Source organism: Diadema antillarum, unplaced genomic scaffold, assembly GCF_040938485.1.
Source record: "Diadema antillarum isolate AM-2024a unplaced genomic scaffold, OU_Dant_1.0 scf00000028, whole genome shotgun sequence".
NCBI lineage: Eukaryota > Metazoa > Echinodermata > Echinoidea > Diadematoida > Diadematidae > Diadema > Diadema antillarum.
Genome location: NW_027270917.1, coordinates 611,000 through 634,247, shown reverse-complemented (window position 1 = coordinate 634,247; position 23,248 = coordinate 611,000). Strand labels below are relative to the sequence as shown.

Below are 23,248 nucleotides of genomic sequence, written 5' to 3'. Positions count from 1 at the left end.
TTCCAAGCAAACAATAATCATCTGCTATTTACATTTGGTAATATACTGACACACTTGCTATATATGACGATACCATACATACATGCCATCAAAGATGACATTTGCTTGAATTCATGATCATGCAGCTATCTGACATCCATAGAGACTTTGGACTTTACATCGGAATTGGCATCTTTGATCAATTCTTCCAGGTATTTTGGGTCAAATCAGTAAGTACCTATTATACACATACAAGGCCTATTTGTTAACACTTTCTCCTGTAGGACAAAGTATGCCCCTGCCTGTGCTAGTTGAAGTAACCCAGAGGCTCACTCTCTGGCCTGGGAAACAACTCATAACCTTCAGTCCTGCAGAATATCAACATAAAACTCACATCCTGTTGGTTTGGATCATTGTAACACAAAAACCTGGCTGAGAGAATGAATACAAGGCTAGGTCTGTGGCTTTAAAGCTACAATAATACAAGGCCAATTCAACTCTCAATCTGCCCAACCATCACAATTCAACACAAATATTACCTTAGGGAATGAACACATTTTGACTTTAAACATTTTTTAGTCACAGAGGATATTGTTTTCCTTGGTTGATTTGAACACATTTCATCATTGAGGAAAGGACAAAATGAGACAAAAAATAAAAGAGAGGAAATATCATAATTTCAGCATACTTCAAAGGTCCCTTGTTTGCTTAGTACTTTCCACCATAAACTTCACGCTTGTCTCAGAACCCTCCCTTTAATGAAGTATGACCAATCAGACAAACTGTGCTGCCTACGAGTATAGAAACCCCTTGATGTAATATAATCATTTTTTTTTTTTTTTTTTTTTTTTGGCTGGTTAAATAAATGAAAGAAATTGGTACATGCTAACTTGAGTCTACTAGGGCTTCAGAGTGAAAAAAAAAGATGAAAAGACAATAGTTATTCTCATGATGCATTTCATTTGTTAACCCATTGAGGACGGACTGATTTTGTTACAACACTCATTTCAAATAGACACCTGCCCGAGTATACTTGGGACTCGTCCTCGACGGGTTAAAAAGCAAGGTGGATAAACTCTGCGCACAAAGAGCTCTACACTACTTCCAGTTGTTCATTTTGTAGCATTTAAGCAACCCACATGAAATTACCAGTCATCTCATTTAGTCCTTGTTTGATAAAAACTTTCTTGCAGTAAAGCATAGACACACTCATGTTCCAAAGAAGGTAGGCTACACTGCCTCAATGTCTTTTCTAGCAAGTCTACTTCTATCTGTCACACCCATCTTCACTTCTACCTATCTCTCCCTCCATCCCTCAAGGGGTTAAGGGCATCTCTGCCAATCATACATGATCTTACAATAAAGCTAATATGAAAGCAAAGAGAAGTTTCATGTTGGGGGAGAGGTTGATTCATTCCTGATAGCTGTACTGGCTGTACAGTTGAGGGCGCTACACTCAAATATGAAATAGCAGCTTTTGATGACCAAAAATTTGAAGCTGACTCCTTACCATATCTGACTGGATACTGTATATATCTGATTATATGTCACATTATTGAAGACAGGAAGGGAGAAATATGGCACATTCTATGGCAAACTTTACATTCGATATTTCTCCAATCATTCAAATGATGTTATCTACAGAGGTGATTATACATTCAATCTGAAACTTCTTTACCTACCTACACAAGTACATGACATCTTAGTATTCTATAAGAAAAGAGACATAACTCTAAGATGTGTAATATGCTCTTTTTTTTTTTCCAATGAAGAAACGGAGGAGAAACTGCAGCGTTGATGCACACATTACATCTAATGCCATTAAACTGGCACACTACTGGAATGTATCACAGGTTCAAAAAAACCTAAAAACATCAACAATAGACTGTGACCACATCTATCAGAATGGTTCCCTGCCTCAAAGTCTCTTTTTAGGGTAAACTACACTTTTGACAATAACTTGCAGTTCTTCAATTTTCTCTGAATACTACTTTGTATGATACCTTATTCTGAAAGAAAGTCTGAAAATACTCTCTGCAAATTTGCATTGAACATATAAACTCAAATGATTTTCAGAGGATAGCATGAAACTCTTTTGGATCATCTCTTTGATGAAAGAAAAAATCCTGAAGTCTGACATGGAACTCCATGACATTGAACTCTATCATCATGTTTTTGAGACTTCACTGACCTGACTGAGCCTAGTATAGCTAGTGAAGTGAGTTTCCAAACAAAAATCTTTCATTTCTACAATACTGTTTCATTTTGATAGACAAGATCACAGCTTACATGTTCTAGCATCATACAAATGAAAATTCACGAGTTGTTCTGACTGATGATATCCTTCTGTTCAGTTCATTTAAAAATTCCCCGTCAAAATATATATATATAAATATGTATATAACATTTGATGGTGCCTCCTGTGCTCTCCACCCCTATTCACCACATGCTTCGTTCCAGCTCATAAATACATTTACATGTGAGCGTAGGGCATGTCCATTTGTCTCCCAGGGGGGTGCTGTCCATGGTACCAGCCATACGAGGAACGCAGGGGATCCGGGCAGCCTATTTGACCGAAGGAGGGACCATTCCTGAGCTTACATTGTTCATCGCTACCCATCCAGTGAAAACGTCCCTGGTTACAAAAAAAGAAGACAAATGCAAATATCATTTAGAGGATGCAACAGGTATGTCATGAATGATTCCTACTGCCAATAATGCATCACCTTCAGCAAAGATTTAATCCCTCCAATGTCATAGGAGGTGGTCAAAGTAATTAGTCTACCTTTTTGTACTGAGCTGTGTGTTAACCACTACTGCTTGTGGTGCAAAAGTCCTGTCATATTGGAATGTATAAAGGAAAAACAAAAAGTGTCTGTGTTGCCATGATATTCAAAGAATATACTAAGCCATGGAATCAAAATCCTTGCCAATTGCATCTTATAGCAATTCATAGATATAAGATTCAAAATAAGCAATGGCACAGATTAGTGAAGAAAAAAAAAAATAGTGTGTTTACAATTAGATCTCTAATATAAGTAGTAACTTATATGGATGGCTATGCAGTAATATGTCATGCTGTAATAAATACATATGCAGAGTTCATTCTTGATAAGTTATGCAAACTGATTAATATGGCAGATAAATGGGTTAGATTTTGCAACCAGCATGAGAGTTAATTATACGTTAATTTTTTTTTTAGCTCTGAAAAACAATGCATAAGGTGCAAGACACAACAAATATGCATGATGAAAAAGTGTAGGATACATAATTCACCCAAAGAATTTATAAAAAAAAGAAAGTATAAAGGGCATTTTGCTTTATTGTATAGCAAATATGATATTCTGTTTCCTCCTTGTTTTGACACCCATACTAAGAGACTTTAAGGAAAATCTAATATGTGTCATGCCAAGAATTATTTGTATATCCCCTGTCCCCTGTCATGACGTAAAAGGAACAATAATGTTGGTATACAGTAATCTGCCATGATTCAGAAACTGACCTCAGCAAGAGCAACAGTATAAAGAAGTTATAATCTTTTGCAACAAAAGACAGTAAGAAATACATGTCTACTCTTTGAGATGGAAACATTGAGATTTTCTTGTATGGAGTGCTGTGTGAAGGTGTAAAACAACTGCAAATCATTGAAATACTCTGTTTCCACAACACAAAACTCTGCAGGTGGAAAAACTATCATACTACTAGCCAATTAGTGCAACTTTAAGTACATTTTTTCTCTGTCCGTACTCTTGCTTCCACTAAATGAAAATTGAGATTTTTTTTACCCTTTGTGAATGCAAACATTCCATGTTAAGAGAGAAAAATGGAGGAAAGGATAGCTGAAGGGTATCCTTCACCACATTATAAGAATACCACCAATATCCTGTGTTCCTACAATGTACCAATATATGGTTAAAATTTGAATGCTTGATCAATCTACTAGTATGTCCTACTTTCTACATGAATAGATATGTGCATATATGAATATGCTAGACCTGTATGGAAGGAAATATTTCAAACTTGCATACATGAAATGAAGGTTAGTTTAGATTAATCCATGATGCATAGCAAGTAAGGCACACTCATCAAACCAACAAGCAGATTTACGGGTATTACATACAAAATGCAACATGCATAAAGGAGTGCAAAAACAGCATTAACAGATAACAACAACATAAACAATGGCAAACAAAGAGAAAATTTGTCAATCAATGTTTCACACACAGTCACAGATTCCATGAGTTCCCATAGCATAAATGTATTATAAAGAAAGTGCTTGCATAGCTCATGAGAGATTAGGACAAAGTGCACTTTTCTAGATCAAAGCATGAAGCTAGCCCATGTCCAAGTGGATCAAAACCAGTTTCATATTGACATGACTAGAATGAATGCTGAATAGGAAATGTATCATGTTATAAGCCAGCAGATAAAGTTCTTATCTAAAGGGGATTTCACACCAGGCCTGTGTAGAGTTGCTGAAATAATTCACATTCTTGGGGGAAAAAATGAAGAAAGCAAATGATTACAAGAATGAGAAGTTTTGGGGTAAATACTTGGATCCAGCCTCAGAGGATTCTTTATTGGACTGGTGTGGGGTAGCGTACTATTGTGTAGACATGGTGTACAGCGGTGTAGTGTGAAGTACATTTGTAAATAAACTTCATGTTTTTGTGCCCTGTGCTCTACACTGAAAGTATGTTTAAAAAAAAGAGAGAAATAAAATAAAAATAAACATGTTTAATTCTTCTTTTTTTTTTGCAGCCATCTTGTGTACCCATTGGCATCACTTGGCATAATTATTGTTATGTAGGCCAGTGTAGGCACAGTGTAGGGTAGGGCAAGCTCAGTGCAGCTTGCATAAAATCCTGTGCAACTCTATGCAGGCTTGGTGTGAAAGTCACTTAAACTAAAAGAGCTTGTGGTAGTGAGATTACACTCCCCTTCAATCAAATATTACAGACAGTTCATAGAGATTCAAAGGAGGGATGAGGATGAATCTGTCCTTAGTCTTATTCATTAAAGTCCAAGCCTTTCTCTACTCCATTCATCTCTGAGACCCTCTACCAAACTTGAATAGTAGTACTGAGCCCTCTCATCAATAGGAAGCAGTAACAATGGGATGTTGACTCAGTTGTCACAAACTAACACAGAACTATTTACAGACTCCCACCAGAGCGAGGTAAGAAGTCATACACACGCCTTTTTTTCTCTTTGTTGTCATCCTTGTAGGGATAATGGTCCATGGAGTGTTTCTATGGCAACATCTGCTTCGGTCACGGAGCACCATATTCTAATGGTTTGATTGAAAGATCCCACTTCCATCAGATCTTTCATCCTCTACTTGTATCTTTACTCTTTTGGACATCAGTATTCAAAAGGTCACTTCAAGTAACAAACTCTAGAGACTGAATAAATTGATTTAAAATCATCCAGTGTGGTGAGGGAGCTAGAAGAGAAATTGAACTATATATATATATATATATATATATATATATATATATATATATATATATATATATATATATATATTGTTTGTTTTCAATGAATCCCCACTTAATCTGAATTTTTATCCATAATGTGATTTCTGTGAGGAATGTAACAACCTTCCCTACCCTCACTCTTCTCTAATTGACATCAATTTCAGGATTAAATCAATCTAAACCAAGTGAATTACTTGAATAAAGATGTTCTGAAATCGAATTAATCTTTATAATCCTGCCATTTACAACATGGTTTTCCAAGGGTATTGTGATCATGATTAATGACTTTTTTTCTGGAAGAAAAAACTTTCATGTATTCCTTGATGCCTATGAAGAAAAATTCACTTTATGTGGCGTGAGGTTAGCTTTTTGAACAGCTCCCTCACTTGATGCTAAAATGCCACTGAAATAATAGGTATGCGATGGATTTGAAAGAGGACACTTGGTTAAAAAAAGCAACAGAAAGACCAGATTGGCTGCTTCTACCGGCCCTAATGTCTTAGTATGAACTGATGGGTATAGACTAAGCTTGAAGATGTGGTTATAATACATAATTTTCTTTTCCTTTGAACGCCCATGAGTGATGAGATGAGAATGTGAAATGCTTGAGATACACTGAACTAATTTTAGAAGACCAAGCTAAACCAAGGGTTAGAATTGTGAGTGAGGGTTATTTATGATAGAATGGTGAGACGAAAGAAGCCATCTTGTATTAGTACCATGCATACACTCTCTTCTTTTATCAAGAGACCTGGAATAGGATTACTTGGCTTTAATTTCAATTTCAGTGATAACTTCCTACTTCTAGAGGGCTGGATTGAATTTCATCTCGGGACACTTAAAGCAACACAAAATGGATGCTGAATACTGAATGGCTGATTCTGCTCCCCCCCCCCCCCCCCCCCCCCCCCCCCGCACTATAAGATTTCTGCCAATTATAGACACTTTGTCAATTAATAGACATGTCTTCATTCAAGACAATTTGTCAAATTAAGTTTGGTGCAGGAGGACTCTGTGGCATAGTATCTGAGATTCTTTTCCCCCTGATTTTGTCAAAACGCCATGATAGAACCAGTATCACCATGGCTAAACTCTCGGCATAGCGGCTCAAATAGCTTTGATATATTCTGGGTCAATATATTCCATCAAAAAAGGACACTTTATTCTTCAAAACAGTAATTATTTTGGCTCATATTCTTCCAAATTTGTTCAAAACAAGTATGCATGGTTTGTGTATCCATTTATAGAAAGTTTGTATGCATACTTATATGCATACAGAAATATGGAATGGTGATAAGTGAGTTGGCAAACATAAATGAAGTGATATCAGAGTTCATTGACTCAATTCATATCAAGTTAAAGTGAAGAACGGGATATTTATATCTGGCTATGCCGGGGATTTCATAATTCTTCATTGTTTGAATATGATTTCAAGAAAAGCCAAATATGATATATCTTCATGATAAAAAAGGGCAGTGGTTAACATCGTTTTTTTTTGCATGATGTTACTTTTACTAGATGCTCCTACATGATGTCACAATGTTTAATGAGTCTTATCATTTTAACGAAGAGTGAGTGAGGATTTCTCATAAACATGTCACATTTACTTCTTTCAGCTCAGTTATAAAAAGTCAACCCTTTACTGCCCCCCTTTTTCCTGGAAAGTTTAGAGAGAAAATTGTTGAAGTGTGGTTGTATACCTGCAGTGGTCTACAACACATTGCGTACTGCAATATTCATTGTCCCAATCGGGACTAGGGATAGACGGCCTGTTACACCCATTACGCGTACACAGCTGCTGTTGTGGCTCTACTATGGCTGTCGGAGGCGTCTGTTGCCAAGGAAACATATGATGCCATCACAAAGGAGAAAGAGTGAGAGAATGAGAGAAGGGAATAAAAACAAGGAAAGAAAACAAAGAGAAAAACTAATGTTTAGTTTCATTTATCTCCTATAAGGTGTAAATATTTTGCAAATTCAATTTTATACAACCTTAAAAGTTCATTACAAAAATCATAACTTTACTCCTGGAGTATCCGTAACGGGTTTAATACTGACTATGTATTACCATAACCAAAATCCTTTTGTAACAAGAATCTGCTGCTGACTTAACTCTTAAACTAATGTCTAATAAACCTTTTTGTTTTATCTAATAGCTCAGACTGACGGTTCTTGGAGTGAAAAGATTGATGTTGGGGTATGAGTTTTCTTCAATTTGTATCCCTCTGTATAAACAGCTCATCTACATTTTAACAAACATTTCCGACATGTTTGTTAAAATGTAGATCAGCAGTTGCGATCTTTCAAATGTCATTTTTACAGAGGGAGACAAATTGAGGAAAAGTCATGCCCCATATCTTCACCCCTCTGCTTAATAATCTCTTGCCTTCATGATTGTTATTTTCCAATTCAATGAGTAAATTTATCATCCTGCTTTCTGCATCCTTTGATATTTATTCTTATAACTTCCTTCTCTCAGCTAATACACCTAGCTAAATGGTACCACAAACTCATGTTTTGCATGCAAAATAAAATCTGCACATTAAGACACACATTGTTATCACAACATTTTGACACATCACTGGCAGACCTGCACCTCAAGAGGCTTGGAATATTTTTAATCCATCTCTTTACCATCAACAAAAATATCACATGTTATTTGCCTTCAGTTGTGATAGCCTCGCAATAATTTCTACAGAGATGCACGATTATGACATCTATCAATTATTGAATAAATCCTTTTTATTGTTCCTTCTTGTAAAAATCTAAAATTCTTCCCTTCCATGCTCCAATAGTCACATGTAGTATAGCAACAACAGGCGAGTTAATCTTTGTATTCTAAAGAGAAATTTCATTTGGAAAACAAGATTTGATATACCTGAAAATCATGTCCACAACATGATCCAGTTTAGTTTTTCTACTGTCAGAGAGGGATCTTCTTGACATGCTAGTTATCGTAAAGAGATAATTGATTTACCTTAATCTCTATATCTCACATATTTTTCTATATCTCCATTAATATTTAGATGTGATGTTGGACACGATAACAAAATTGTGCAGGTCTGCAAAAAGACAGACATAACATACAGGGAAACAAACAAAGAACCAAACTTTGTTGTATTAATGACATTGACACAAACACCAAACATGATACAATTAGCTCTGACATGAAATTTGGGTGGCTGGAAAGATCAGTGTACTTACCATGGGCTTGACCACTCTCTGGACATTCTGCATGGGTGGGACCATGGCCGCTGGCTGGGCGAAGGGACTGGCCGCTGATGTCATGGTAGCACTGACCGGAACGTTACTGGACGTTGGTGGCTTGGGGGCAATGATACGAGGGGCAATGGTCTGGTGCTGACCAAGAGCTCCTGCACCTCCTCCATTGGCTCCATGGGGAGGAGAGACAGAGACAGGACCGGTCAGTCTCTGCTGCTTGCTGGGAGATTGTTCCTCTGGGTCCATCTGGTCTACTGCAGCCTGCATGAACGATACAGACACACACAGCTGGTTACTCTTGGTAAATGTTGGTTGAACATGGTATAAAACTTGTACTTAAAAATTCAATGTTACCATGCCTTCCACTCTATAAAATTCCAGACTCATTCACCAAAGGGAGTCATTCAGAAGAAACTGGGTAAGGAAGTGGTGATTACCTACTTTAACCCCATAAGGAAGGGCTGATTTTGCTATAACACACATTTTCCATGGACAACTACCGGAGCATACCCGGGCTAGTCTTCAATGGGTTAAGGCATCATTTATGATGTTAAGATATTCTGTTTTAAATGGAGAAATGTATTTCAATATCATTTGGCTCAGCAGTTCTACCTCCACTTTCACAGCTTCTTCTAGAAGAATGTAGAGACTCTTTTGGATGGTGATAAATGTCTTTCTTATTTCTGACTTTTTGTGGCAATTTATGAAAACTACTGACCCACAAATTGATATTCTTTCTTTTTTTTAATATAGGTACAGCATTTTCCTTCTTTGAGGATGGGACTGCAGTTGCTTCCCTTTCAAATAATATTTCATCGTTCTAAATCCCTCATCTTTACCATTGAAACCCCAGCAAAAGAAAATTTCATCTTCTCTTGTCATTGAAAGACGTTGATAGAAACAGATAGTGAAGTTGTTCGAAGACTTTGAGAACTTTATCTTTCTAGCACAGAAAATTCGCGAGATACCTGGTAGTCACCTCCTACAGTTAGGATGAAAACTATGATCAATGCATCAAATTGTGTGTATCAATGCCCAGATAGACAGAGTTTATTCCCACTGTGACAATGTTTTAGTAACTGGAACCTTTAAGCTGTTCATAACCTTGCCCTTCACTTTAAACTGAACTCCGGCCTTGATGATGGCTGGAATACTTCACAATGGCATGGTATCCACTAACTACATGAGGCAGGTGGTTTGGTATGCCCCCAGTAGCAGGCCAAGAAATGGTTCCTCAGGCTAATGGTGAGATGACATGGAATAAACCACAGAACTTGTTTGAAATGGGTGCTCTAATTAGATCAGACGAGTTTCTTTTTCTCATGCACACTATGCTCCTTGCCTCTGTCTGTCTTTCCCATCCAGTCTGCCAAAGTGTGTACACTTCTCTTTCTCTCACTCTCTCCCTGAATACACATTTGAGCTGGCCTTATTGTTTTGATTAGCCTGTCTGTATAGATAATCCAGATGCCAGTGAAGACACAAGTACATATTTCTGCCCCTCTGGCTGAATGTCACAGGTGTAATTGAATTCAATTCCAACAAGGACTGACATTTCCCAAGGTAAATTCAAGTTCCAGAAGAGAAGCCAACATGTCTTCCTGCCTTTTTACATCTCTCCACACTGGATGTGGATTTCTCCTGGTTCCAAGCTTTCAAACTCATTATATCCTCCTCTCAACTCTCAGGACTCTTTCTAGATAATGTGTCTTGTCAGAAATAGTTCACATGCCTTGATTTAGTCTGCTTCCTTCTCTCACTCTATCATTGCATTATGTGGTTGACTACAGTCCTTCAACCAAATATATTGCTTAATCGGCAAAAAATGCTCTTGTATATATAAATTACTATGACAGTAGGAAATTTCGTTAACCTTTTGCTTACTTTTGTTAATATCAAATTCTTGAACTTTGTAGCTTTAATTAGATGATCAAAATACAACTATTCATCTGTTTCTTTCTTTCTGTTAATAAGCACTATGATAAATATGGCTCAATATTCAATGTTTGAAAAAATAAGTGTAATAAGCTGCAGCTCATATATATGTGTATGTTAGTCCCAAAGTGTGGTTTCAATGGAAGATGGCACCCTGTTGTAGATTCCATACATACACCCTTACACCTTCGCCATTGGCAAAATTTGATTTGATTTTCGGCAATGAAGATCTGAACTACAAAGAATGACCATGAAAAATCCTTGATAAAATATAGATCCCCTATTTCAACTTATTTTCCTGCCCATATAACAAACTATCAAACACTGTTGACTCAATTTGATAATAACACAAATTAGTTTGAATTACCATGTTTTTGTGTCCTTTTCTGTGACACTTTCCCATGCAAAGAGTCATATTTCTATAAACCATTACAAGCTTGATTCAATGATTCGTAAATAATCTAGATCCTGCATTCTCTCATGATAACCTCCGTAAGTCTGAAGAAAATATGATAAAAAAAACTTATGGTGAACTTCTACATGCAAAGGAATCATTTCAATATCAATGATGTTCATGTAATAGGCTGGGCATGGTTGCCGTGGTTAATCTCCTCTTGAACCTTTGAAAGCAAGAACCTTAATGGACTGTGGTCATCTGCTACTTCTAACTTGTAAACAAAGCACTTGAATACTTCATAGTATCAATTGCTTTGTTCTAAATTCATGATAAAAAAAAAACCAAGGCAAGAAGAGAGAGAAAAAAATGTGTAGCTTGTGAATCAGAGAGAAAATTAAGAGTGTGCTTTCATTTCTCCTTCCAAAGTTGAGCTGATTCCTCTTCAAGGTTACGTGGATCAAATCCTTCAGTCTGTTCCACCATGTCAATCAAGGGAACAATATGTAATAGGTGCTCTAGAGAAAACAAACTCTGCTTCTGTGCAAAGCATGTGTCAAGTTACGATCAATGTACTTCTAGCCAGCTTCCCCCATCCTTGAGATGGGAAAGACGAGGAGGAGGAGAAGGGGGAGGAGGATGATGTGTTCCTCTCCTTCACGACGTCAACCAACAATCAAACAAGGCCAGGCTTGGGGAAGGAGATGGATGCTATTTACCCCTCCTCCCTGAATCAACCCAAACAACCCAGAGAAAAGCCTCTAGAAAGAGAGAAAAAAAAGACATCTAATACTCATGACATCAAGAGGATCATACTTTCTGGAGTTGTCCTGCCATGTCAAACTCAAACAGATTTGGGGAGGAGCAATGGTTGAAAAAAAAATCAATACTTTTGATTCCATTTGATATTCCATCACTTAAACATCATTTTGATACTACTATTACAGGAATATAAACCTAAGTTTTATAATGTTTGCTTTTTGTGTCAAGTTGGAAGTACACAAAAATGAATATACAGTAATAATGTGGAGATACCATGCAGTACTGCCTTGAAAAACATTCTCCTCCTCATTCAATGTAAAAAAAAAAGTGATTTGAATATCACATGTATTATTCTAAACATGTCAATCCACTTAGTAATAATTTATTTCATGCATAGTCATAGAAAAATTTGCCAATAAAATCATAAATTTTTGTTGTTTTGCTTATTATATTACATAAATGTTGTCTAACTGGAGGATGATCTAAATTTTAGAAGTGGCATACTTTTATCAGTGGAATGTGATAACTTCTTTCCCTAATGGACAAAGATTAAATTATAATATTCCATGCTGAGTATCTGGGTTGAACTCCTTCTACAAACCCATGGTGTTTTCTTTCTCTCAAATCCCTCACTCTCATAATAATTACACCCAACATCAACAATGCATTTTGCAGATTTCGAAGTAAATTCATCAGATTATGAAAAGTAATGTCAGTGTCCCAGAATTCTGCTTTTTGTAACAAATTACTTGTGGCAATTCCTAATGACTCCTTGCAGTAAGATGTTCCTTAATATTGCACAAAGCCTGCCGTTTCTCTCACCCACGATGTGAGAGTGGGATCGTGAACAGTGATCAGCTTAGAGATGGATATTTGGAGGAAACAGGATTCTTTTTTTCTCTTTAAAAAAAAAAGGAGAAATATTCTGAGAATGAGAATTCAGAGAAAAAATGGAAGCATCCAACACTTTGGGAACTTGTTAGTCAGACAAATTGAGTTATGCTGGCATGGAGATCTAGCACATATTATTGATTACTGCACAAGATGATGGCTGTGTCGTGCACTGACCCAGTTGGCTTGTTTGTGTTGTGTGTTATTCTTCACTCCAGAGATTGGTGAGTGAGATAGAGTAAATGTTAGCATAGCTGATTACTCCAGGGATGGGCAGGTGGTAGAAGGAGGAGGAGGACAAGGGAATAGGATGAGAAGGGAAAGGGGGGGGGGGGATATTCACTACAAGTATATACACCTTACAAGATACTTGACTATCATCTTTTTCACTTGTCATGTTAAAGCAATAATTCTCTCCCTATATAAGTTTTTCATCATGACTATCCACTATTCCTCCACTCTTTTTATCAACATTCGATTCACATTCACCATTTCTCCCATGCATTATTTTCACTAACATCATCATCCATACCTCCATCAGTCAATGGAGGATGTAAAAGTATGTTCACTTAAGATACATTTGTATGCTAGACTTTGGCATCAAGAGCAAACTATACCTGCATTGGCTATTTCTATCTCTGTCAATCCTATGAGCTGAAATATCTCAGACGCTATTACCTTGTATTAAACCCTGATTGTCAAATTTAAGTCTTTTTTTTCAGCTGAACTTTGTCCCTATAGAGATGAATCTCAAATCCTTTAGCCAAGAAAATGTGACAGTAGCTTATATCTTTTACACTTCACCATCAAGAAGTGCAGTGAAGTAGAAATGTACATGTAGCAAAACAAGTCACAACAAATCGGCACAATCAGCAACACACATCCCTGCATACACACTAAACAGCTGATGAACACATTAAACACAGCTGTACATGCATCGAAGTTTGAGAAACAACTGCCTGCAACTCAAATCCACACTTCTATATCACATGTTAAGCATGTGTATATCAATCAGCTATAATAGCTTTTATTGACAGTCATCAAAGGATGGAAAAGGACTGGGTTATGATGCCTCTGGGAAACATACTCATATCTACCATTACTATATGAATTTTTAGAAATATCATATTCCTTGAAGGTGACTTCACCAAACCATGGTTATAAGCATAAATTCTTAAGTAAAAATCAAAATGTAGAAGCGCTACATTTACCCAGGAGTAAAGAGGGATTGGTTGCTCATCACCCAGGAGTAAAGGGAGATTAGTAGCTTGCTATCCAGGACTAAATCAGGACTAGTAGCCTACTACCCAAGAGTAAAGTAGGACTATAGTAGCCTGTAGCCTGCAACCCAGAGGTAGTGTAAGATTGGTAGCCTACTACCCAGGAGTAAAGTAGGACTAGTAGCCTACTACCCAGGAGTAAAGTAGGACTATAGTAGCCTGCTGCCCAGGGGTAAAGAGGGATAAGTAGCAAGCTACCCACGAGTAAAGTGGGATTAGTAACCTCCAACCCAGGGGTAAAGTAAGATTAGTAGCCTACTACCCAGGAGTAAAGTAGGACTAGTAGCCTGCTACCCAGTAGTAAAGTGTGATTAGTAGTCTGCTATCCAGGGGTAAAGTAGGACTTGTAGCCTGCTACCCACAAGTTAAGAGGGATTAGCAGCCTGCTACTCAGGAGTAAAGAGGGACTAGTAGTCTGCTACCCAGGAGTAAAGTAGGACTATAGTAGCCTGCTGCCCAGGGGTAAAGAGGGATAAGTAGCAAGCTACCCACGAGTAAAGTGGGATTAGTAACCTGCAACCCAGGGGTAAAGTAAGATTAGTAGCCTACTACCTAGGAGTAAAGTAGGACTAGTAGCCTGCTACCCAGGAGTAAAGTGTGATTAGTAGCCTGCTATCCAGGAGTAAAGTAGGACTTGTAGCCTGCTACCCAGGAGTAAAGTGGGATTAGTAGCCTGCTATCCAGGAATAAAGTAGGACTTGCAGCCTGCTACCCAAAAGTAGAGAGGGATTAGCAGCCTGCTACCCAGGAGTAAAGAGGGACTAGTAGTCTGCTACCCAGGAGTAAAGTAGGACTATAGTAGCCTGCTGCCCAGGGGTAAAGAGGGATAAAAGAGTGAAGTGGGATTAGTAGCCTGCTACCCAGGAGTAAAGTAGGACTAATAGTCTGCTAGCCAGGACTAAAGTGTGATTAGTAACCTGCTATCCAGGAGTAAAGTAGGCCTTGTAGCCTGCTTCCCACAAGAAAACAGGGAATAGTAGCCTGCTACCCAGGAGTAAAGAGGGACTATTAGTCTGCTACCCAGGAGTAAAGAGGGATTAGTAGCCTGCTACTCAAGAGTTAAGTGGGACGAGCAGCCTGCTACCCAGGAGTAAAGTAGGACTAGCAGCCTGCTTCCCAGGAGTAAAGAGGGACTAGCAACATGCTTACCAGGAGTAAAGCAGGGTTAATAGCCTGCTACAAAGGAGTAAAGAGGGACTAGTAGCCTATTATCCAGGAGTAAAATGGGACTAGCAGCCTGCTATCCAGGAGTAAAGAGGGATTAGTGGCCTGCTACACAGGAGTAAAGTGGGATTAGTAACCTGCTACACAGGAGTAAAGCAGGGTTAGTAGCCTGCTACACAGGAGTAAAGAGGGACTAGTAGCCTACTATCCAGGAGTAAAATGGGACTAGCAGCCTGCTATCCAGGAGTAAAGAGGCATTAGCGGCCTGCTACACAGGAGTAAAGTAGGACTAGTAGCCTGCTATCCAGGAGTAAATTAGGGTCTGTTTGTCTTTACCTAGGAGCAAAGTGTGCTTAAGAAAGCTAAACTCATACAGAAAAAGCAACTGGCTCTGAATTGCCTAGAAGTATGTGGTAATGGTATCTAATGGAAACTTATGTCTAAAATAAAAGAATTCAGCATCACATGCCAGGCATTTTCCCCCTCCTTTTTGTATTTACACAATTTGTTTGGCTGAGGTACAGCCAAGCATTATGGCAAATGAAAGAGACAGAGAGAGAGAGAGAGAGAGAGAGAGAGAAAGAGACAATACATTTCCCTGTTTCTGAATGTCAAATGTAACATTATTTGGCAGTCAAGAGCTATTCTTCTCGCTCAAAGATTCATGGGTGAATTCCTGCAATCACATGGTCCTCTCCTCTCAGAAATGAACTCTTCAACATTTTCACATTGACAATAAAATCTACAATTATGAGAGAGGGAGAGAGAGAAGGACAGCAAGGAGAAGAAAGATAGACAGATGGATGAGCATAAGGTCACCAAAGTGGAAAAAGGTCTTACAGAAGAGGGATGGAAAGATGAGAGGGGAGAGAGGTTTGCAGAACTCTCTTATATGACTATTAGTTTATAAATGGTGACAAATTACACTCATTTCTTGTGTCTAGGGTTTGAGCTGGCTTAAAACATTTGCCAGTTTATCTACATGGGTAGACCAATGCATATTTGATAAAAATGAAGAGATTTTCTGACAAACAGAGGGAGCAGAAGATTTACAACCAATCATCCTGTCTCCTCATGCCTAATTGATTGATTTCTGGCCCATTGAGATCTCCTGCAATTTTTCAAAGGTCAGACCAGTATTGTAAGACCTGAGAGCGGGAAGTAATTGAGAAAAACCCCCTGGGGATACAAGACTACATGAAGTAACGAGATGGAAGCAAGATGCAGAGAATGTCTCCCATGATGACACCGAGTCATTAGGAAAATTACAATGTAAATTGTGCTAATTAGAATTGCTCCAGGTTGGAAATCATGTAACTATTGACTAATTGGTCAGCATGGCAAGCTCAGTAGGATATACAGTAACTCATACTATGGTCACATGGTATATGCATATCAACAATATTACACCAGGAGAAGCATGAATACTATAAGCATAGATACACTATGCACCATGATTTAACTTTCACCATTACTGATGACTGCATAACCAGATTTTCACGTATAGACTGTGGTACCTACATGTTAAAATGCAAAAGCAGTCAATTACATATTCATGTCTGCCTTTTTCTTTTTTAAGAGGCATTCCTTGAATAACATGTATTCACATGCAGAGACATCTTGGAACAGACCATGAAATGAGGATATCTCATATCCAAGGAAGTATCAGAGGAAAAGGAGAAATACAAGCCCAGACTTGTGGGAGTGTAGAGGAAAGAGCCAAGGAGAGAGAGAATGGAGCAGAGAACATGTGTGTTTGTACAAGAGATGAATGAATGGATTTATCCATGAATAATGGAGTAACAGATGGTTAGAGGTGACTGGGGCTGGGACAAAGTGCTTGTCACAGGGAGAGAGAGGGAGCGGAATGGATGACTGGGGAAGGAGAGAAAACCCTCCCACAGAGTGCAACAGGATAAATAGAGACAGGGTAATGGATGGTCAGAAGTCAAATGCACCAGCAAATATCAGAACAGATGACCAGTGGATGAAGGAAATGTAGTATTCTGTATTGATGACTGTATGAATGAATTGGTGGTAGGATTACCAAATCAACTTCATCTGGTTATAAAGATTCTTCAGGGACAAAGGAACTTGGAACATAATTCATGTCATCCAGAAAAACTGACAATAACCCCTAAGGCAAAGTGATGATGGCAGACATGGGTGACACATCAAGATGTTAGAAATAAAACGACAAAAAATGGCTGCTGGATGAATGTAGAAAACGAGTGAGATAGGAGAGAGTGGAGGTAGACAGGTATGGCTCTACCATGTGGAGAAATGGCTGCCGTGGTAAACAAAGAAAGGGCAAATAAACATGTGAATCATCAGACAAAAATTTGATAGAGAATGCGTCACTCTACCAATCAGTTAGCTTGTCAAAACAATTAGTTCTGGGTCTAGAGACTGAGGCTGAAATGTGAGGGTAGGACTGGGGGCTACAGGAGAAACAGGCTACAGCAGAATCAGGCTGAAGAGAGAGAGAGAGAAAAAAAAAAGGAATGTTGGACAGGCCAAGAATACATCAACAATACAAAAGCTGCAACTAGAGAAGATAGAGGAGTTTAAATGATGAGAAAATAAATTGTACAGAGGAATAAAGTACATTTATACAGATTAATGAGATCAAACATAAAGAACTCCCTGCTAAATGAAGAATATGTTTCAATGAAGACAGAAGGCAATATGTGTGTATCAATAGAAGTGTGGCCTTATGACAGTTTGTAGAAATTGATAAAAATGATATTAGTGAAGGATGTTGAGAAGAGATGAAGAATGTGGGGTGAAGAGAGAGGATTGATAGAACTTGAATGTATTCAGTGGGGAAGAGTTTCTCACCCACACACAATATTGACAAGAATGAAAATATCACGGGAACTCTACAGACTGCAAGAAGGAAGAATGAACACACACACACACACACACACACACACAAAATGAGCAAGAAAAGTGAACATTGTCATTGAGGGAAATTTTGCTGGGAAGGTAGAAGTTAGTCATGCGATAGAGAGACAAGTATGCTGACAGAGATTGACAGAGTTTAGTGGGTTGGAATAATTGGTCTTGGATACTATGATGAAGGCTTACATCTAGGAGGAGGCTGTGCTGAGGTGTAGTGGAGAAAAAAAGGAGGTTTGTCTTAGGAAGAGTGGAGAATGGCAGCTAGGAGCAAGGCTCAAGGGGAAACAACACAAAGGTTGAAGAACATCTACTCTGACTGATACAACTACCCAGAGGACATGTGGAAGCTGGCTGACAGAGGAGGGGAACGAGAGGGAGGGGGGAACGAGGGGGGAAGAGAGAAGAGGAGGGTGATGGATGGGGGTGGTACTGAAAGTGAAACATGAATGGTAGAGGGAACAGTGAGGAAGAGAGATAGAAGATATCGAGCAGTTCATAAAAAACGGGAGTAAGATGTGCCTTGTAGGAGATAGATGTTTTCAACTCACACAATATTTGGATCCAGGTAAAAACAATCGAGAACTAAAACACTGGCTGGAATATAGCTAAATGTGTGTGTGTCGGGGGGGGGGGGGGGGGGGGGAGGGGACGTTTGTTTAACCACATCAAATGAAATAGACAAGTTCAATTAATGATGAGAACCACTTTAGTTGTGCAGGTACCTTATTATATATATTTTTTTAAAATTGACAAGGAAAGCACTGTAGACATCAATCATGAGACTAGAATGAAAGGTCAGAAGTCACAATGCTGATGACTAGTCTTATTTCTCAGACCTACCTTTGACACTAGGCTGGCTCTGTAGGCTGCAAGTTTTTTCAGGTATTCCTTCTTGGCTGTCTCCGTCTTCTGTTTGTATGCCTGATAGAAGGACAAGATCAAGGAAAACATTCACTTCTGATCTGCACTCAAAGTATGAGCCAATATTGAATGGAATTGAAGTGATTTACCTGCACACACACACAAATGGCGATCATGAGATCATATCGCTAAATGGGTAGAAAACATAAAAACTCAAGTAAACTGAAATAAAGATTCAAGAATCTAGGATATTTCATCCCCACAATTACAAAGTGGATACAAAGATTACAGTGACGTTTAGATAATATGCTGTATAGCTTTGTTGATGATCATGAAAAAATATGAATATTAAATGCTTTATTAGATGGCAGGTGATCATAATAATAATAAAAAGGATCAAAAAAATTATGCACAAAGCTGAAACAGTTTGAGGGTTGGCTAGGGTAATAAAGATTACCACAAAATCCACAAAATATTTGAAATAAATCTTTTGAATAATCCTTTCACCTGAAATTAATTGGTATGTTAAGAAAATGCCAGCCAGAGGTATTGGTAACATCACAGGATGATAATTGCAAAAGTATTGTAATTGCTGGATAATGATTGGCAGGGCAAACTTTGTGGAAATTTGTAGAAAGGATGAAAAAGGAGATAATTTTTGAAAGCAAACATCCTCATTTTGTGACCTACCCCCTTTTGTTCTGCATCAAGACTGTCCCACATGGATGCGACTATTTTGGAGACCTCACCAAAGCTGGCGTTAGGATTCTGACCCTTGATGGCTGCTTGAGTGTCTCGGAAGAAGAGGGCGTAAGCAGAAACTGGTTTCTGGGGTTCATTGGGGTCCTTCTTGCGCTTCCTCTTGGGTGGCTTCTTTTTCGTCTCCTTGACAACCACCTCTGGTCGTTTTGCTTGTGCTGCAAACTGGTGTGTACAAAAGAGCAGGAAGAAACTGATTGTACATGACATGTACTTTACTATCAGGACTTAAATGACCGCATGTATCATCATTTCACAAACCGCAGTTGTCATAGGAAATACAAGAAGGGGGGCATAACTGGCATTTTGACAGAATAATACAAATATCAAATGCAATAGATACGTATGTAGCAAGGGGGTGATGCAGGGGTCATTCTTAAAAAAAAAAAAATGTTGAATAATTCATAGCCATGAACTAAATAAAATCTTAGTTCACGGGGTAATTAATTTTGTTCTTGTTATACTTCCCCACGAGAAGCCAACAGTAATGGTAGAATTTCACCTGTCTATTACTTATGTTAAACTTTTGGAAGATGATAAAAGTGGAGATATCCTTCAGAAAACTGTATTGCTATGTATTCAGACTGTGATAAGCTTCTGCTCTGAGTGTATGTTGCTTACTTGTGCCAAAGGTGTATTGTCATCACTGTCTTCACTGCTCTCTAGGTGACCAGGTCTTGTAGCCACCATGAGAGGAGGTGAGCCAGACTGGCCTGCCATCAGAGATGCATGATGCTGCTGAGACATTGGAGGCAGGCCTCCATGATGCATGCCCAGTCCTAGCTGTGAGTGGTTGATAGTGGACAGGTGTTGTGGACCAGGGGGTTGAGGTGGCCCCATTTCTGTGTGTGGATGGTGGTGGAAGAAGTTACTGTCCTGAGGGTGATGTGGTGGCTGCTGGGGGTGGTGGTGGACTGGCTGTGGGTGGGGATGATGCTGGGGCTGGCTTTGTTGCTGTGACATGATGTAGGAGGGGTTCATGTGGGCCGAAGCCCCCGACATTGCACTCCCCAGGGCGGTGCCCATGGCAGTAGGGTCCATGTTGCCTGTGAAGTGTCCCATGCTTGTCTCAGTGATAGGTGGCACATCAAACATCTGTGGGGGGAACTGGGGGTTGACTGGGGCGTTGGCCGAGGTGGCAATGGGTAAACTTTCCGTCATATGTGAGAGGGGCTCGGTAAATGCTGGAGATGTTTGGCTGGAGTAGCTGGGGGTGACATTGGAGAGGGATGTTGTGTAGGTGCCTGAAGGGCTCACTGTGTGGCTGAGAGATGGAGACTGAGCCTGAGACATGGTTGGAGAGTTGGTGGAGGTGCGAGGGCTGGGTACTGTGGTCGCCTGCTGGGGGTTGAGGGGGGAGGTAAGAGATGACATCTGCTGTGGACTCCCGGCTGTATGGAATGTGGGCTCCCCACCACCCCCTCCACCTCCATGCTCTGGATACCCCACTCCTGAGGCTGCATTCATTCCGGCTGTACCACCCTCACCAGGCATACGGGGCGGTGTGATAGGCAGGATCTCAAAGTCCTCACCAAAGCTGGGAGCATGAAATGCCTGCAAAACCAAAGTAAAAATAAAAAAGTATATTTATCATGCACAATTACACACATAAACGGGGGAAACTTACAGAAAACAAGAGATTCATCCCTTAACATGCAGTAACTCTGAACCATCTTAAGCAAAGAAATAAAAAATATATATATCAAGATATAGCGTAGCCCTTCAAACTGGCCATTGACAAACTGATGATATATTACACAAGTTCATACAACATTTTCAATACACAGAAGAAATGCTGACTAGGTGAGAAAGTGAATGCGCGGGGGAAAAACATACAAGTATCAAAGCATTAGATTTTTGGCCTTAGAATTAGTAAAGACAGAAAATAAACAAAGTGCGTACCTGCTCTACAAGACCAACAAAAAGGCTAATTTTCCTGTAAGTCTGTAATAAGCATTTTTTTGTAAATTCAGCTGATTTAGGGGTTTGAGTGTTTTCAGAGTGAATCTTACTGTGGCTAAATTGGACATTTGGAAGCAGACAGTTAAACATATGTATTGCTTTTGAAGTTTTTGTTGACATTTTTTTTTCTATCTCAATTTGGTTTACTTTTATTTGATGAAAATCGGTTTTGGAATAGCTCAGACATCCCGTAACAAAGTAAAACAAAGTTATTGTAACAAAAGTTGTGGCCCACCTTTTGATACAACTGCTCTGTCGTGGTTATCTCAGCCACTTCAATGCCAATTTTCACCATATAAATAATGAATTCCTCTTGGAATTAAAAGCTCTTTCATATTTCATAAGAAGTTTTTCATTATCTCACCAAAAAATGTTAGAAAAGAGAAATAAGGTCTCAACCAAAACTATATATGATCCCTTTCGGGAATGAAAACAAAGACTTGGAAGAAAAAAAAAGAGAGAAAGAAAAAGGAGAGAAGTGGAGAGTGAGAAAAAGAAGGAAGGGGGGAAGCAGCATCATAGAATTTTATAGCATCACAAATAGGTTAAGTTTTACTTTGAAAAGGGCTTAAGAAGGCCTTCACTGCTAAGTTTGCATAGATACCATCAAAATGGTATGCAAAGCTTCTGATAGCATCATCCAGTTTGGCAGAATTTTCCAGGAATTAACTCCTGAGATGATATTCTAAAGTGACGTCCAAACCAACCCATCCATCACTCCTAAATTTTATGTCCTTCTTTGGTCTTGCTTGCCATGGCTTCTTCTATTCTAAAGTCAGAGAAGAGCTCTTAAATTTTCTCACATCACCGTGACATAAAGCCCTAAACAGCAAAGCCTGGATAGAATTACCATTTGCATAGTGTATGTGTGTGTGTCTGTGTGTGTGGTGGGGGGATAGGAAGCCCAGTTTATGAATGGAGTATGATATATCCCCTGACATTGCCTAAGCCCTATGGCACTTAAATCTAAGTCCACTGCGATGACTGTATGAATTGTTAGCTGGGAAAGACAGAGTTGTTATCATAATGGTCGCCATTGCTAACAAAGGGAAAGGTCAGAAGCAGCAATAAGGCAGCGACGTGGGGATTAGTGAGGCTGAGAGATGGAACCAGTCTTGAATGGAGAGTAGCATCTATTGAGGAGACATGCATGTCATACTGCATGCACAATAAAAACCATGTTTTCAGGTAACACTTAAACAGGTCATGTTTGATATTCAGTGCAATATGATATTTATCTCATGGCAGCACACACACAATTACGCTGAGTTATGTTCAATCTTTTTGCATGAAAATGTAACATTCTATCAAAGAAAAAAAAGGAGGAAATATTTGACATTCTAATTGGCACAGTAATGTCTAAACAGCTTACATTTCATTACTAACATGCACAGATAAAAAAATAAGTAAAAACATGAAAGGAGAGTTTTTCCGTCAAGTCAAAGTGACAAAAAACAATAATGGCATGCAAGGTGACCAGGTCATGAAAGGCAAGAAATGATAAACTCCTATTTTCTATAACATCTATTGTACAAAACTAGCATGAGAATAATATTTCTGTTATATAAGAGATTTCAAAGAATTACTACTGAATAGTATCTCTGAAATGATAAATCCTTTATTTCAATTCATTTGATTTTCATCCTTTTTCTGCC

At 38.7% G+C, this 23,248-nt stretch overlaps 1 protein-coding gene across 3 annotated transcripts in view; it reads right to left on the bottom strand.

Annotated features, from left to right (window-relative positions):
• Positions 1–831: 831 nt before the first annotated feature.
• Positions 832–23,248, bottom strand: part of LOC139736466 (TOX high mobility group box family member 4-like) — a 165,357-nt gene continuing 142,940 nt past the window's right edge. For all 3 annotated transcript variants that reach the window (XM_071647228.1, XM_071647234.1, XM_071647220.1), the window contains 6 exons: positions 20,253–21,185; positions 19,563–19,796; positions 18,852–18,932; positions 8,664–8,942; positions 7,160–7,290; positions 832–2,614 (listed from right to left, as the gene is read on the bottom strand). In XM_071647228.1, the coding sequence (XP_071503329.1) occupies positions 2,545–2,614; positions 7,160–7,290; positions 8,664–8,942; positions 18,852–18,932; positions 19,563–19,796; positions 20,253–21,185 (1,728 nt within the window). In that variant the 3' untranslated portion in view covers positions 832–2,544. The remainder of the gene's footprint in view (positions 2,615–7,159; positions 7,291–8,663; positions 8,943–18,851; positions 18,933–19,562; positions 19,797–20,252; positions 21,186–23,248) is intronic.